Source organism: Chenopodium album, chromosome 9 (genome assembly GCF_948465745.1).
Source record: "Chenopodium album chromosome 9, dcCheAlbu1.1, whole genome shotgun sequence".
Taxonomy (NCBI): domain Eukaryota; kingdom Viridiplantae; phylum Streptophyta; class Magnoliopsida; order Caryophyllales; family Amaranthaceae; genus Chenopodium; species Chenopodium album.
Genome location: NC_137842.1, coordinates 58946817 through 58964827, shown reverse-complemented (window position 1 = coordinate 58964827; position 18011 = coordinate 58946817). Strand labels below are relative to the sequence as shown.

General features: G+C 33.7%; 1 protein-coding gene across 1 annotated transcript; it reads right to left on the bottom strand.

The window, feature by feature from the left end:
- Nucleotides 1–2272: 2272 nt before the first annotated feature.
- On the bottom strand, nt 2273–13220 carry LOC145557806 (uncharacterized). Its single transcript, XM_081618986.1, has 7 exons — nt 13155–13220; nt 7857–9113; nt 7514–7711; nt 7441–7461; nt 5744–6691; nt 5401–5598; nt 2273–2783 (listed from the first exon to the last, which is right to left on the bottom strand). Exons 2-7 carry the CDS (start codon nt 9099–9101, stop codon nt 2592–2594), a joined length of 2802 nt encoding a protein of 933 aa, XP_081475112.1. The 5' UTR covers nt 9102–9113; nt 13155–13220; the 3' UTR covers nt 2273–2591.
- Between the last annotated feature and the right edge of the window lie 4791 nt (nt 13221–18011).

Sequence of the window (18011 nt, the reverse complement as noted above, 5' to 3'; positions counted from 1 at the left end):
ATCTTTGAACTAGTAAAATAGGCCAAAACCCAATTGGACGGATCCTATAAGGTCACACAAAGGGGCTAGATCGAGCATTAGAGGACGAGGCCCATCATGGGCCTCATCACTCTAGGTGGCCAGCCATATGGAGTGGATAAGAGAGTTTTGGGCTTCGTGCCCTAGTCTATTTAAAATAAGATTATAAATAGACTAGGTGCCTAGGTTTTGCATGCAGGCAATTATCTGATCACTGTGATCAAACCCTAATTAGCAAACACGAAACCCAACCCCTCTCAAAGTCCTCTCTCTCACGGCTCTCTCCTCCTCCTCGGCGCACGGTGGTGTCTCGTGGTGGTGGTGGTTCGTGCAGTGGTCGGTTGTCCGTAAAGGTGGTGATCGCGGTTTTCCTCAATCACTCGACCAATCTAGTATTGGTGGACGGCTCGTTCGAATCTTGTGGACTAAGTAGAGGAGCAACGCTTAGGGCTCTATTCTCTCCCTGATTTGCCTGTCGAATAGCTTCGTGGAATTCACGCATCAAAGGCATGATTATGTGTCTTGTGTGTTATGCTTGTGATTTTTGGGATTGGTACTTGATTGAATATGATTCATGTTATTTCCGCTGTGTAGTACCTATAAACTCCTACAAATGCATGTGGTTTTTATATTATAGGTTGTTGAATGATGATGTGGCGTAACACGGGTGTAAGAAGGGCTACACGTGGCACATACATTATTTTATAAACGCCTTTTAATATATAGTATAGATAGTTGTTATTGTTATTTTAGGTTGCTACTTAATTAACAACTTCCACAATCAGTTTATGTATAACAGCCGATCCTTGAAGCGAAATCATTTGGTGTTTTTTTTACTAAGTTTACCGTCCGGTTCGTGTGCGAGTTAATACTACAACCGAGTACGTACTAAACTTTGCAAAAGTTTCAAAGAGAGTACTCAACTTTCATTTGTAGCAAATAAAGTAATGAGCCGATGGTTAGAGGTAATATTTCCAGCCATTACCTATTATAACCGGTTATTTGCAATTTTCAATAAAAACTTTTTGGGAAATTCTCTATGGTAACACCAAAGTTTTTAATTTTCTCAGTGATGAATTACAAAAAAAACTTATTATCATTGGTAAACTCGTATTATTGTCTACCAAACATAATTACAATTTTGATTAAAATCTTTAACCATAATCGTTAGTTTATGTATTTTTAACAATTAAATATATTATTTCAGAAATAATTTTCATTAAAAAAAATCGTTAGTCAGAAGGTTTGATTTTCTTTTTTTAAATAATATTTTTTAAAATTATTTAATTATTAAAAAACTAACTCAACACCTCTAACTATAGTTAAAATTTAATTATTAATGTTAAGCAACTTAAGTACAGTAATTTGAAGTTACCAATAATAATTTTTATTTTTTATTTTTTTATTTTTTTTTATTTTTTTTGCAATTCAGGTGTTACTAAAGAGAATTTCCTTTAATCTTTCTCTTTCCTTCTTTTTCTTTCTATGGTTGGAAGACCTTTCTCAACACTTCCATGACCATAGTCCCATAACCTCTAAGTTATTAATTCAACCATAATGAAAATGATGAAGCTAACTAACGTGTAAATACTACTTAGTCAAAGATATTAAGATATCTTGTAACATCCTGTATTTTCAAACCACTTTATTTTTTTTTTTTTTTTTTTTTTTTTTTTTTTTTTTTTTTTTGTGCATTTCAACCTATTAACTCTGAGTTTAATCATTTCAACTACGTTGACTAGTTTTGACGAAATATAAAACTTTTTAAATAAATGTTTCATGTACTCACTAAATGGGACATGGAATATAACATTGAAAGATCCAAATGTCTCACAGACCTTGTTAGAGGAAAGTATGAATTTTTTAACGCGACTGTAGACCTGTAAGTATGTAAGGTATGTACTCTACAATACATTGTTGCTCTTAAGCAACTGAACCTTAACAAATAACTGACAGGTTCAATCGAGAGATGCTAAAACTGAGTCAAAAAATCATCTTGTAGAATGTGACTGAGTCAAAAATCAGTGAGACATTGCACCCCTGATGTTATGAATTTTCCATAACATCTCAAAGTTCCTGCAAATTATTAGCATCTCGTTCAAGGGAAGGGTCGTTGGGTTGTTTGCACACATCTGCATATCATTTCAGACTAAAAAGTGAATAGTTTGAAGCTTTCTAAGCTTCTCTGCATGATTCAAAATATGATGACAGTTTCAACAACATTTAAGAATTCGGACAGTTGGCTGTAAGTTCATGAGCCTAAAACAACAAATCCTTCACAATCCCTACATCAAATAAAAAGATGGAATTGTCTAATGTCTACCCAACATTCCAAAACAACAACAACAACAAAGCCTTAGTCGTTCCAAAAAAAAGGGAAAAAAAGAAAAAGAAAAACTTGTTTAAGGAAACCTCATAAAGCCAAGGAAATACAAACACACCATATAGAAGTGAAGCTCATAATACATGATCTGCAACTTTGGTCCAAAATGCTTCCCATCTGATCCAACTATATCCAAGCATCTTCCCCATTTATATATTCAGGAAAATGCGGGGGAAACCTAAGGCCAGCATTATCTTCGATACCATCCAGCCCTCACATTCTTGACAAAACATACCGTTTTCCCATCAACCCTCGCCTTAGAAAAGACAGTTGCTAGTTTTGTATCGTCTTCGTCTCCACTCCGATTCTCAAGGGATACTTCAGTAAGGGCATGCTTCCAGCAGCCACAGTTCTTGCCTTCCACTGGTTTCTCGTATGTGAACTAAAAAGTAAAAAGAAAAACAAGACCAAAATTATCATCTCATTCAAACTGTGCTCCACAACCCAATTCCCTATCTTTTTCTTACCAGCAAAACATGTTGAATCATTACAAGAATGAAAAGCATACAAATTACACAACAGATTTACACATTTGTTTGAACAAGATTAGATTCTATATATTTTATATATATGAGCCTTTGTGACACACTGACACATGCAAGGAGCAAGGGACATATACTAATTTAATAAGAAAAATCTCCTCCAGAAAGCCTTAAGCTTAAGTTGCTCACATAATTTTTAACATCACATTACAAAATCCTAGGGGTAAGGAGGCAAGAAGTCTAGCAACAAGAGCAATGATATCATATGTCATACCTCACATTGACGTACACAAACATATCCCAGAAAGCACATAGGGACATCATAAGCCAAAGAAAAAATTAGTAATTATAAGGGAATACTGAGACTAAAGTTTGCTATTTGTAACTCTGTATGTAAAGTAGGTTCCAGACTGGTCATCCAACCACAACTGTTGAAAAAAAATTATCATCCATCTTAAACTTACAATGGATGGTTACGATGCCATCCAGGTTTTCAAGCTGTCTTAAAACACAGCCTTAATTAAAAAAAGACCACAACAATCTGCATAAATAAGTACATACTAGATGTACTCGCCAAAGACATAACAATGTGAGACGGTGTGGTGAAACAGTAGGATTCAATTTAACGACTAACACTAAATGAGTACCATGCAACTAAGGCCGAGGGCAATGTACCAACGAATTAGTGGAGCCCTAAGCAACTTAACTCCCACAGCCAGAGACATGTAGCTTTCTTTCCTGTTATCCCCAGTGTTTCCAGTTTTATATGCACACAAGAAAGCTTCATTTTCTCAGTCCTTGTCCTATATACCGTCACAACTTAATCATAAAGCACATAGCTAAATATGTGACTGCTCTAGGTTAATGTACAACTAGAAAAATATCTATTTTTGAAGGAAAAATGATGGCTTGAGTTATTAAACAAAAATGTTTGAAATGTCCTGTACAGCCACATCTGAGATCCATAGGGGCTTCCATCTCGACTCTTAGACTCCCTAAAACATAGCAAAGAATAAACAACATGCTCAAATAAGCCTTAAACTATAAGTTTAATCACTGAACATCCTTCTTAACGGCATGAAGCATGAACAAAGTAAAGAAATGTATGCATGCAGTTTATTATTTTATAGGAATATTTGTAAATTACCACCCAAATAGTAAACCTGTTTTGAAACTACCACCCGTTAATTTATTTTTATTTTTTTAAAATTTTACCATCCCTTAAATTATTAAGTTACAAATTCCGGTGGATTTTTCGTCTGTGGGCCCACCTCCATTTACATTTTTCGCCACATCACCACAAAACCTCTCTTCTCCATTTTCCTGCTTCACTTTCTCTCTCCTCCTTCTTACCTGAAACCACCCTGGGAGGCAGAGGAAGGATCCGCACTCAACGGAAACACTTCGAGCAAAGGGGAAAGAGGAAGGAACCCTTATTTCATAACAACCTCACATTTAATTGAAGTTGGAACCCTAATTTAAAAAAAAAACCCCAATTCAATTAAAATTAGAACCCTAATTGAAGAAAACCCCCAATTCAACCAAAGCATGAACCCTAATTTCATAAAACCCCCAATTCTACCTATATATCCCAATTATAGTGGAATTTGATGAAGGAAATGTGAATTGAAGTTAGGAGTGCTATTTTAAAGAGAAAAATTACCGGGGGGGGGGGGGGGGGGGGGGGGAATCAGTCAAAAGGGTCAAAATAGTGGTTAGTAGCCATTAGGTGAGGCCCACAGACGGAAATTCCACCAGAATTTTGAAAAGGTGGAAATTTAAGTAATTTTTTAATTTAAGGGGTGGTAAAATAAAATTAAAAAAATTAACGGGTGGTAATTTCAAAACGGGTCTACTATTTGGGTGGTACTTTACAAATTTTTTTGTTTTATATCCAGTAAAGGCAATAAATTTCTTAAAACATATATGTGGGGCTCTAAGTAATTTAACCTATAGCAAGGAGACATATAGAAGAACAAATGTGAGCACAGCTCTGTGCAGTTCAATTAGATGAACAAATTCAAGTTAATTTCTGTCATTATTGACTTTATTTTCTTAGCTAACTCGTTAGTCTTGATAAAAGGCAGCTGGACATATATATGCTTTTACAAGGTTTATTACAAGTAAAAAGTCATTAGTTAACCTCAAGTAACTGAAAAAACTTCAAATAAATAAGGTCATCTAGTTATATATTCTTATCAGAGTCACCACAACTTGTTTTCTGATTCGAAATGCCTAAGCAACAACAATAGCAATGCTGGACAGTCTCTGATTTTTACCAACTCTAATGTATATCTTAAACTGGATAATTGTTTGTGGTGGTCAGTTCCTTTTTACACTTCGAATTATTTAGCAATGTTACTGGAATACTACTACAGGAACATCTTTAAACATGAATTTTTACACAAAAATTCCAAGTTATGATGTAATAAATATAGGAATACAAGTCTATCAGGACCAACCACCTAAAATAAACAGAAATATGAGCAAATCAAGAATTTGGCAAGATACAAATACCTTAAGAAACTTGCAGTACGGATTAGAGTCGTTATTGATAGATAGAGACTCTAGGCATGGTGCAAGCCAAAGAAGAGCCTGAACAAGTTCGACTTGAGCATACTTAAGTAATGATATATGAAGCTGCACCACCAAATTTTTGACTCCATGCAGGGGAGGGCAGGATTCCATCCTCACTGATCCAGGGATCAGAAATCCCTTAATTTTAAAATATCATGGCAAACAAAACACCAAAAAAAAGGTAGAATTAGCTAATAGATAGCATGATAGAATTAAATTATAAACTTATCATGCAACAAAAAAAGAAATATAACATGAAAGGGAAGGAAAAACATTATTATACCTCTCCAGAACCAACAATAAGTTGTAACTTTTCACAGTGACGAAGCTTTGCAAGAAACTTGATGAAACGAACATACCAGTTGTCAACTCTGATGTTTGGTTGTACGTAAATACTTGCTTCGGTTAACTTGAGAGCACAACCCTTGGATTTAATAGTCATAAGCTCACCATTCGAATAATGAAAGGAATTTAGATTAGGAGCATCAATTTCAACCATTTTAACGCGTCTACAGTAGGAAAACTCGACATGGACAAGATTTTGATTTGAAACAGAAACATGTTCTAACCCATTGCAGCGATATAGTACCAATTTTTCAAGGACAAAGAGATTTTCAAGCATCTGTTTAAAAACAGCATCACCCAATTGAGCACCATGTAATCTCAGTCGTCTCATCTTTGGACAGGCTAGCACCTTGATTGCACATGTCTGAGCATCAAAATCGCGATCATTCACATAGAAGAACTCCAACAGATTAGGAGCCTCAATCTCAATCAACTCAATTACATCAGCAGAAGTCTCAAATTCCATAGTTAAGAGCTTATTGAGACCAGAGACTACAAATCTTGTCAACCCACGACAACTTATGACATCCAAAACCTCGAGATTAGGACAAACAGCAGCTAGGCTTCCAATAACTCCATCATCCATATAAACATATTCAAGGTCTATCTCTCGTAAGGAAGGTAATTGAGCACCCACAAAACGAGACGAATTCAACTCACATTTTTGCAAGTGCAATTTTGTGAGTGAATTAGCACCAAATACAATCTTAGGCAAACAATATCTGGGTTTTTTCCGGGAACTAAAGTGCAATTTCAATACTTTAATACGACGCCTAACAACACATTCTAGCCAATGATCCAAGCGAGACTCCAACTCCAACCCGTAGTCAAAAACATAAAGATCAAGCTTCTTGAAATCCGAACTCGACTCAAGAGCCCGATCAGTCAAAAGGGTCAAAATAGTGGTTAGTAGCCATTAGGTGAGGCCCACAGACGGAAATTCCACCAGAATTTTGAAAAGGTGGAAATTTAAGTAATTTTTTAATTTAAGGGGTGGTAAAATAAAATTAAAAAAATTAACGGGTGGTAATTCCAAAACGGGTCTACTATTTGGGTGGTACTTTACAAATTTTTTTGTTTTATATCCAGTAAAGGCAATAAATTTCTTAAAACATATATGTGGGGCTCTAAGTAATTTAACCTATAGCAAGGAGACATATAGAAGAACAAATGTGAGCACAGCTCTGTGCAGTTCAATTAGATGAACAAATTCAAGTTAATTTCTGTCATTATTGACTTTATTTTCTTAGCTAACTCGTTAGTCTTGATAAAAGGCAGCTGGACATATATATGCTTTTACAAGGTTTATTACAAGTAAAAAGTCATTAGTTAACCTCAAGTAACTGAAAAAACTTCAAATAAATAAGGTCATCTAGTTATATATTCTTATCAGAGTCACCACAACTTGTTTTCTGATTCGAAATGCCTAAGCAACAACAATAGCAATGCTGGACAGTCTCTGATTTTTACCAACTCTAATGTATATCTTAAACTGGATAATTGTTTGTGGTGGTCAGTTCCTTTTTACACTTCGAATTATTTAGCAATGTTACTGGAATACTACTACAGGAACATCTTTAAACATGAATTTTTACACAAAAATTCCAAGTTATGATGTAATAAATATAGGAATACAAGTCTATCAGGACCAACCACCTAAAATAAACAGAAATATGAGCAAATCAAGAATTTGGCAAGATACAAATACCTTAAGAAACTTGCAGTACGGATTAGAGTCGTTATTGATAGATAGAGACTCTAGGCATGGTGCAAGCCAAAGAAGAGCCTGAACAAGTTCGACTTGAGCATACTTAAGTAATGATATATGAAGCTGCACCACCAAATTTTTGACTCCATGCAGGGGAGGGCAGGATTCCATCCTCACTGATCCAGGGATCAGAAATCCCTTAATTTTAAAATATCATGGCAAACAAAACACCAAAAAAAAGGTAGAATTAGCTAATAGATAGCATGATAGAATTAAATTATAAACTTATCATGCAACAAAAAAAGAAATATAACATGAAAGGGAAGGAAAAACATTATTATACCTCTCCAGAACCAACAATAAGTTGTAACTTTTCACAGTGACGAAGCTTTGCAAGAAACTTGATGAAACGAACATACCAGTTGTCAACTCTGATGTTTGGTTGTACGTAAATACTTGCTTCGGTTAACTTGAGAGCACAACCCTTGGATTTAATAGTCATAAGCTCACCATTCGAATAATGAAAGGAATTTAGATTAGGAGCATCAATTTCAACCATTTTAACGCGTCTACAGTAGGAAAACTCGACATGGACAAGATTTTGATTTGAAACAGAAACATGTTCTAACCCATTGCAGCGATATAGTACCAATTTTTCAAGGACAAAGAGATTTTCAAGCATCTGTTTAAAAACAGCATCACCCAATTGAGCACCATGTAATCTCAGTCGTCTCATCTTTGGACAGGCTAGCACCTTGATTGCACATGTCTGAGCATCAAAATCGCGATCATTCACATAGAAGAACTCCAACAGATTAGGAGCCTCAATCTCAATCAACTCAATTACATCAGCAGAAGTCTCAAATTCCATAGTTAAGAGCTTATTGGGACCAGAGACTACAAATCTTGTCAACCCACGACAACTTATGACATCCAAAACCTCGAGATTAGGACAAACAGCAGCTAGGCTTCCAATAACTCCATCATCCATATAAACATATTCAAGGTCTATCTCTCGTAAGGAAGGTAATTGAGCACCCACAAAACGAGACGAATTCAACTCACATTTTTGCAAGTGCAATTTTGTGAGTGAATTAGCACCAAATACAATCTTAGGCAAACAATATCTGGGTTTTTTCCGGGAACTAAAGTGCAATTTCAATACTTTAATACGACGCCTAACAACACATTCTAGCCAATGATCCAAGCGAGACTCCAACTCCAACCCGTAGTCAAAAACATAAAGATCAAGCTTCTTGAAATCCGAACTCGACTCAAGAGCCCGATCAAGAAACCCATAAAACGCCTCCCTCTCCCTAAGAATTGCCTCTCTCTTCACTCTAGCACCATCATTCATACCTTTAGGCAATTTTTTAACCATAAGTGTCCTACGAAATTGAAATTTTAGGTTATATTCACTCAATTTTAATTTTGGAAGTTCAGTCCACAACCCCTGCCAACTGCTCGACAAAATGCTAGATCTAACAGCAGCATCGGCTGGCAAAAATGAAAGTATATGCCTTCTAATTGGTTCTGGCAAATCAGAAATTCTATCTAAATTCTTCTCCAAATCAACTCTCCTCTCCATGTTAATGTTCACCTAATGCAGAAATTAATACAAAAACATCAATGAAATTGCAAAATTAAAACTTTTTTGGATTCTCTAGTCAAAAGTTACCTAATAAAATACAGATTTTGTGAGAAAGTACCCAGTAAAAAAATTAAAATAAAAAATGGTAAGAAATTACCAGAGATAAATATTGTAAAATACTACATATGGCCAGATTTCCACCGTTGAACAAATTTTCATGCATTAACCCACCTCAAAACATCTCCTGAAACCACCTCTTTCATCCCATGAAATTGCCTCCATCACGCCGAAACCACCCTCCAACATCAAAATCACCCTCTCTTACCTCAAAAACCATCATCTCGAATCCCAATACCAACTAACTCGAAATATCCCCCAACAATCCCAAAAAAAGTCTTACTACAACCCTCATGGTGGTTTTAGGGGTGTTTTGAGGTGGGTTAATATAAGAAAATTAGATCAATGGTGGAAATCAAACCTGAGTTATTCCGTCTTTTACAACCTTTTATTACGTAAATTCTCACAAGATCATGATTTTATTAGGTAGTTTCTAACCAAAAAAAATCCAATTTTTTAATCAAATTATATAGGGAAATCAAAATATTAACTCACTGATTGCAACTTTAACTCGGGAAATGAAGAAATTAGGATTTTTATTACCTGAAAAATGAGAATTTGAGGAAGATGGATGTAGAAGCCAAACCCTAAGCAAATAGGATTGCTAGATGTGTCTTTAAAAGTTGTAAATAAAATTATTAATTGTACTTATAGTGATTTTATTATACTCATTTTATAGAAGATTTATTAAACACTACCTTAGCCAAAAAGATTCAAATTAGTGGCTTTATAAAACTGTTGATTGTATTAATTGAGGGCTTGTTTTATATCGTTTTTAGGTTTCTATTTTTTAGAAGAAAAAAAATCCAAAAACGCTAAACAAGAAAAAAAGTGTTTCCTCGAATAATACAATCTTCTATAAAATGAGCATGATAAAATCACTACTAATACAATTAGCAGTTTCATTTACAACTTTTAAAGACACATCTAGCAAGATCCATTAAATAAGATACAAGTATAATTGAGGAATTTTAATACTTACTCAGTATTTTTCTAACGATTTTCATGAAAATTGTTTATTATTTACACAAACACATAACTTTAGGTTGTTTACCCCCTTTATGAATTTTTACAATAAATCTTGTATTAGCTGAACTTACGTTAATTTTATTGAAAAACGACGGGATTTATTCAACGATGATCGTAAGTTTCATAGAAAGATTCTTTTTTGATTTATTTTAGAAAAATTTACAAAAAACCCATTTATTGAAATTACCTCCCTAAGAAAAATTATTTTATAATACCAACAAAAAAAAATTTCACCATTTGACAAGAAATACGTTAAACCTAACATTTAAAAATAATTCTTCGAATTTCGTGCAAAAAAAATGCTCTTTAGAATTTCAGGGATCATTTTTGTCCAAAAGAACCGATTTGATGTCAAATTTACAAGAAATAATTGAAATTGCATCATTTTGCGTGCGGAAAAATAACTCAGTTTGCGTGAAATATGTAATATAAAGCATTCTCGATAATAATAGCATGTTTTTTGGCATAAAAGTCGAATAAATTTATTCAAAACGTTACATTTAACGGTCTTTTTAACATAAAATGTCAAATAGTGAAGAAATCTATTTTTTCTAATACTCCATCCGACCCGTTATTAGAGTCTCCTTTCTAACATTTATTACTCACATAATAAATAATAAAAAAAGAAAGGGGATTTAATAAAGAGACAGATGGAGTATTATATCTTTCTCATCTCATGGTCTCATGTACCCATACCACTATTACTTATTTATTATTTTTCTATAAATTATTAAACTATATTTCTTTACAATTTTTTAATGCTCTCACCACCCTACTTACCTCTTATTTTATTTAAATCAATTAAATTATAAAGTACTTCCTCCATTTTTTAATAATTGCAACAGGTTTGACTTTTACATTATGCATGTATTTCACTTTGACAGTTTATATTTTATAAATATAGTCATGTGGGGACTTGTTAGATTCGTCTCGACTTATACAATTTTAATATCAAATGTTTATAATTTTTACATGTCGGGAATTAAAGATATTAACGATTGAAAACATGCATTGGCAAGCGTGAAAAGAGAAGTGTTATAACTAGAGCTGTCAAAAATTGACCCGACCCGAAAACCCGACCTGAACCGATAATGATCTTAACCTAACTTGTACCCGAACAATGGGGTGAAACTAGTGACCCGTAACCCGACCTGAACCAACCTGATGTTACCCGACAACTGATTTGATCCAATACTTTATGACCTGAATCCGAACCCGCACCCGACCCGATAGTAACCGTCAACCAATTTAATCCGACCCGACAACAATCCGAACTCGAACTAGTATTCGACCCTATTAGAACCTAAAAACGTTTATAACCCAACACAACCTGTTATTGAAGCAAGTCATGAACAGTTTAATAAAATTTTATATACCTTTTGTTCTTTATTATTTCGTTTATAGGTGTAATAAAATCTTGATATTGCTTGAACAAATTATGTAGAGCGTAATTAAATAAATTAACTTGACGACATCGAATTTATTCGAATTGATCTAACTTGAACCAAAACATCCAACTTTAAGATTATCCGACCAAATAATTATCTGAACCAATCTTAACCCGAACCCGAATGTGCCATCTATTAACCCGACCAAACCCAACACTCAATACAACCCGAACCTGAAATTGAACCTGTTATGAATTTGACTCGAATCGAACCCGACCTATACTCCAAAGAATGAACGACCCAGAATAACCTGAATCGAAATTGATCCGACCGGAACCTGAACCTGATTTAATCCGAGACCTGGATTGACAGCTCTAGTTATAACTATAAAAAATACAGAGGAAATATACAGTAAAAGTGTAACCCTTATTAAAATACAAAGGTGGTATCAATTTATACTTTCATAATACATTGTATTAGAGTTTTCAAACGTTTACTAATTGATAATTAATTATATTAGTGTTATAACTAACGCATTACTTATAAAAATTTTAATGAACAAAAATTATTTTTAGTGAAATTATTTGCTTATTAAAACTTTTTTTTACTAATTCTCAAAAAAAATTTACTGAATATTATTGTTGGAAAAATTGTCAGGAACTACATGCTAAATAGGGGTATTTAGAAACAACTACCCACTAAAAAATTTTATCAAAGAAACTACCCCTAAATTTAAAAAGTTAGAGTAGCAATACCCATTTGCATTTTCCGAAAAGAAAATCCGGCTTATGGGGCCCACTTTTTCAATTTTTCTTCTGAAAATTCCTAATTGAAGAAGTTTTTTCAGAAGAGAAAACAAGTAGGGTATGAAATTCACAGGTAATTCTTCTCTTTTAATCCATTAATTATGAATTTTGATATTAGGATGTAACGATTTGAAAAATTAGGGTTCTAAGAAATTGGTGATAATTTGAAATTGGTTGAATTTATTGCTAGTTGTTTCCAAATACCCTTATTAAGCGTGTAGTTCATGACAAATTTTTCAATATTGTTTAAAGGTGAAGTGGGTGTAGCTTAAAGAAACTAAATTATTTTTTGAACTTCAATCATCTACAGAATGTTTGAATAAAGAAATTAGAAAGAAAAGAAGGGGAGGGAGGTGAAGGAGAAGGAAGAGAAAGGGAGGGGAGGGAACAAAGAGGAATTAATTTCTTTTAATTTAATCCCTTCATCTCTCTTCCCTTCGATTCTCATCCTTTTATATTTGTTATCCAAATGAAAGATAACCCATCCCCCTATTTCTTTTCTCTTCCTTTTCCCCTATTTCCTTCTATCTAACACCAGGTTAAAACTAATATTTATACCTAGTAAAAATAATCTAATTCTAATAAAATAAAATTAAGTTTAACAAAGAAAAAATATACTAGTAGGAAGGAAAAAGGGAAGAGACTATCTTACCATTTTTTCGACCTTTCAAAAATAAATTGACCTTTAATTTATTCCAAAATAATCTCACCTTTGATCATCATTTTCATTTAACGAACCTTGACCGGTTGGTGTTGCTTGCCCATGTCAAACATCCACCGCCTTCCCCGCCCCCGCTCCCGCCCCAACGCTTCCCCCCACTGCTTCCGGTGAGCCCTACCCCACCAACACCGATGTCTTCCACTTTCACCAAAACATCTATCACCGACGACCCACCATTTATGCATCCACCGTCGCAAACCCATCACATTTACCATATTCCACCACCCCTCTTTCTCTATTTTTTTTTTCTGCCTTGAATATTTAATTTGATCCATGACTATGTTCGCCAAATTCAACCCCAAAAAAATTGTTGCTTTTTTGAATCTCTGATATTTTTGGCTCTTTTTCTTTTCAATTGAGATTTGTGGGAAATTGTTGCCGTTAATGGCGCGTTTGATTATGATTAGATAGAGTAGCCTACTAGCCTAGCAACCTGCCATGGAAGAGGAAGGAGAAAAGGAAGGTGGGTGGTGTTGATAGCGGCAATTTTGGGTGATGGTTATGGTGTTAGCCATGAAATTGGGTGGGGAGATGGGAGGATTGGGACTTGAGAATAAAGTAGGTTGCAAGTCATATTGCTAAACTCAAAAGTAAACGGTTTCAAAGGTTAAATTGTTTTACAGTAGAATAAACTAGCTTTTGGGCTTCTTTTTAAAAAATAAAAATAAAAAAGCTTTTGGGCTTGTTCTAAACACGAATTGTGCATAAGTTATTATTCTATATTTATTTACTAGTTTAGATCCCGTGCATGCACGGGTAATACAAATTTATTTTTTTAGTTAATTCAATGACTATTATGATTAAACTTTAATGAATCCAATTGACACATAAGTATGTCTCGCATTTTTTTATTTATACTGACATTTACTTTATAAGAATTTGTTTGTATAAAAATTTTATTTATTAAAGTGATATTAGTTTATACATTTTCCTTTCTTTTGAATTTTATTTTTTCCAAATTTAGATTTGTTTTAATATAAAAAAAGGTAGATTTGTTTTAATAGCTAATGAAATACCATGTACATATCTTGATTTATTTATTAAATAAAAAAGGTATTATTAGAATCTTCCATAAAAATAATAATCTAAGATACAATAAGATTTAGTAACAATATTATAATAAAAAATAGAAATTTGGAAAGAAAAATAGGCGGGAATTTTTTTAACCACATAATAACATATGTCATTTAAGATTTGCCTTTAGTATAGGTTATTGATTGATTCATAAAAATTTACAAATTTTTTAGGTTTTAATGTTATATTATTGTAATTAACCTACTTTGTTTTTAAGAATTTTTTATTTAACCAACCTTTTTTGAATTTTGTATTTTTAGGTTTTGATAAATAAAAGTACCAATGGATTAATTTGGACGAATCTCATGAAATCGGGAAAGAGCTCTAACCACTTGAGCTATTCCTCAGTCTCATTGGTTTGTGTTTTTAATACTATGGAGTATGTATAAATTAAAGGTAAAATTGCTTTTAAAAGAATGAGCAAATGTGGAAATATTTACTTACATTCCCTCAAAAGCGTACTAAATTACAAGTAAAATACTACTGTATTAAAAAAAATTACAAAAATAATATCTATACTATATCTTAAAAAATGTTTACGTCAAGAATTGAACTCTAGTTCATTAAAATGGATAAGAAGTCATATCATCTTTGCTATCTAATACTTTTGTTTATATATTCTTCTTGAATCTAATTAATGTATGGCATGATATTTTTGTTTTATATAAATTATTTTCTTTATCTAATCTATAATAAAAGTATTTAAGATTATTATAATACAAGAAAAATATAATTCAAAGTAAAAAAATATTTAACGTATAGATCTGGGGCATCGCCCGGGCTAAACACTAGTTAGTTCATTAAATATAAGGTAAGAGAGTATAGGACCTTAATCAATACTCCCTTCATCCTTAATATTGTAGTTTTCTATGTTACTTAAATGTTTTAAGTTTTAATTGATTCGAATAGAAGGGAAAAAGTGATGGAATCTAAATTAATGTTGTGAGAGTAAAGTTGTAATCCCATAGACAATTTATTGTAAAATGCATCATAATTCAAGAATTGAAGTTATTTTCAATGATTTTACATGGAAATTGCTCTAAAAAACAGGTCTTATCTTGAAAGATTGATATACATATTCTACTAGTATACATCAGATTACTCTTGCCTGCTGAAATTGTCAAAAAAAAAATAATAAAATAAAATAAAAATAAAAAAAATAAAAAATTGTAAGTCCTGCATTTCAAGGTATAAGCATGAAGCAAGATAATTATTTCAGGACAGCATGAAGCAAAGAATAGTTTCTATCCAGATCATCAATTTACATGAAGTAGTTGATTTCAGTGCTGAAGCCGCTGGAGCACCATATATGGCTGTAAAGTTTGCAGCAAAAAAAATTAATCGACTGCTGCATCAGTGGGAACATCAGCAATTGACTCCTCTATGGCTCAGAGTGAAATAATTTCGGCTGCGTGAGGGCAAATGGGCTATTGTTTTCCAGTAGTTACACACACTGGACCTCCACAGTGTTGCCAAGTTCTTAAAATTGCAACAGATGAAATGCAAAATGAGCCTAAAAAAAAAAAGTATTTTCCTAACTTAACGAATATAAAAGAACAAAGGTCTCAAAAGAAAATTAAAATGAAGAATCTGAAGAAAGTTTTGGGATCTAAAAGATAGTTACTGATTTAGAACCTTTGTTCTGATTTATGCAATCAGTATGAACAATTATTCATTGAGATCCAACAAGCAAACACGCTCGATATGTGGGGTGTGAGGGAACATGTCTATAGGTTGGATGCTCCTTAATTTGTAGCATCCTTTTATTTTCTGCTCCACCTGCAAAGACACCATATATGTGATTCAGACAACAGGAAATCAACCTCTGGAAAACAGATTCCAACGATAGAAGATTAATCAAATACCGAGCCATGACACAGGTAATCAAGGTCGGGAGTGCATGTGGCAGGATTGCAGGAAACATAGACGATTCAAGAGGCTTTTAACTTTAATAGAAACTTGATCAGCTTCATGTGCATTCCAGGATGATTTGGATCTGGAACATTGGAACATCATTTGAAAAATTAGAAACTAGCTAGCTCATACAAAGATTACCATCCTACTGATTACTTATAAATGTGAAACAAATGGCCAGCAATTGACATCAGGCAAATGACAAAATATGCATGTATCCCCATAGACTCCCTCCATTCCAGATTATTGTCAAAGTTAAAACACATACACTAAGGTAATAGAACCAATAATTTTCATTTTAGTGGAAGAGTGCCATAAATGCACAGGGTGACGGTAAATATCTTATATCTTAGAAACATCCTAAAACTGGAAGAGTGCCATAAATGCACAGGGTGACGGTAAATATCTTAGAAACATCCTAAAACTGGAATAGTGCCATAAATACACAGGGTGATGATGAAGAACTGGGAGAGTCTACTGAAACATCCTAAAACCAGAAGCATCATAATCAACTTCAACAAGTTGAAATACATTTTCCAAGCCTCATAAATTAAGGTAAAAAATCATAGTCAGGATACAATAACATGGAATAATTAATTAAGAAATAAAAGAACATAATTAGGAGAAACAGCGCACTGGTGGGAGCAAACTATGACATTGGATACTTAACCTAATATCACTACATCAGGTCTAGGAAAATTCTTTCCAAAGTTTTCATCAATTTTATTAACGTCTCCTTGGACAAATGTTGCATTGCAGATTCCATTCAGGTCAGCATTTCGGCGAGCATCTGCGACCGCTCGAGGAACTACTTCATAACCATATACATGTTTGGCCCTGAAATTATAAGACAAATAATGAGTATTATTGCATGGTGTATATTACCGTCTAGGGCGTCTACAATAAAGTCAATGCTATGATGCCAAGATTGCGAACCTTCTGGCAAGTGTGAGACCAATGGTGCATGTTCCGCAAAACAGATCCAACACAATTTCGGAGCCACCACCTCTGAGATCAGCAACATCCTCAATTAGTCCATAAAGAACTTCTGCCTGAAAAAGTACGGACCTTGGCATTTAGACAAGAATGATATTACCAGCAAGGTCACAGAAGGATTCTACTTGTTAAAATCCAGTCATACAGAAACTATTAATATCATTAAAAAAAAAAAGACTATTAATATGAACGCATACCTGCTGTTTATTTGTCTGAAAGAATGAGTTGGCAGAAATCTAAAATGTCAGCCCTCTCAAAACTTCAGCAATAGTAGCTTTCCCGTATAATACATGCTCCTTCTCCCCAACTGAAGTGCTCCCCACTGAGGTATTTATGTTGTTCACAATGCTGGCCTATTGATCATGAAAAGGGAACTTAATAATTCCTATGATTACAAGCAAGTAAAAAGTATGAAAGTATAGAAAGCTAGGACTTTCTCCTTCAAAGACGAAATAGCCTAGCTCAAAGTAAATCGATCCTCTAACTACCTATGTGAAAGCAGTGCAAATTTTTATCCAGATTCCCTGATATGACAATAAGAAAATGAATCTACAAAAAGGCTATCATTCTTGATGCCTTTTCAGGCCCTGTGTTCTTGACAAAGTCACCATCTTTCCATCAAACCTTGCCTTAGAGAAGAAATTAGCTAGTCCTGTATCATCTTCATCTCCTCCTTGGTTCTCGAGACATACTTTCTCAAGGGCGTGCTGCCAACAAAATACAAGGGGAGACTTCCAGCAGCCACATTTTTTCTTGCCTTTCAATGGTTTCTCATACACGAACTGGAAAACGAAAGATATAGAAGTGTATCAGTCTCTCTTAATCTTTTTACGCCTCAACATCTCCCCCCCACCCACCCAAA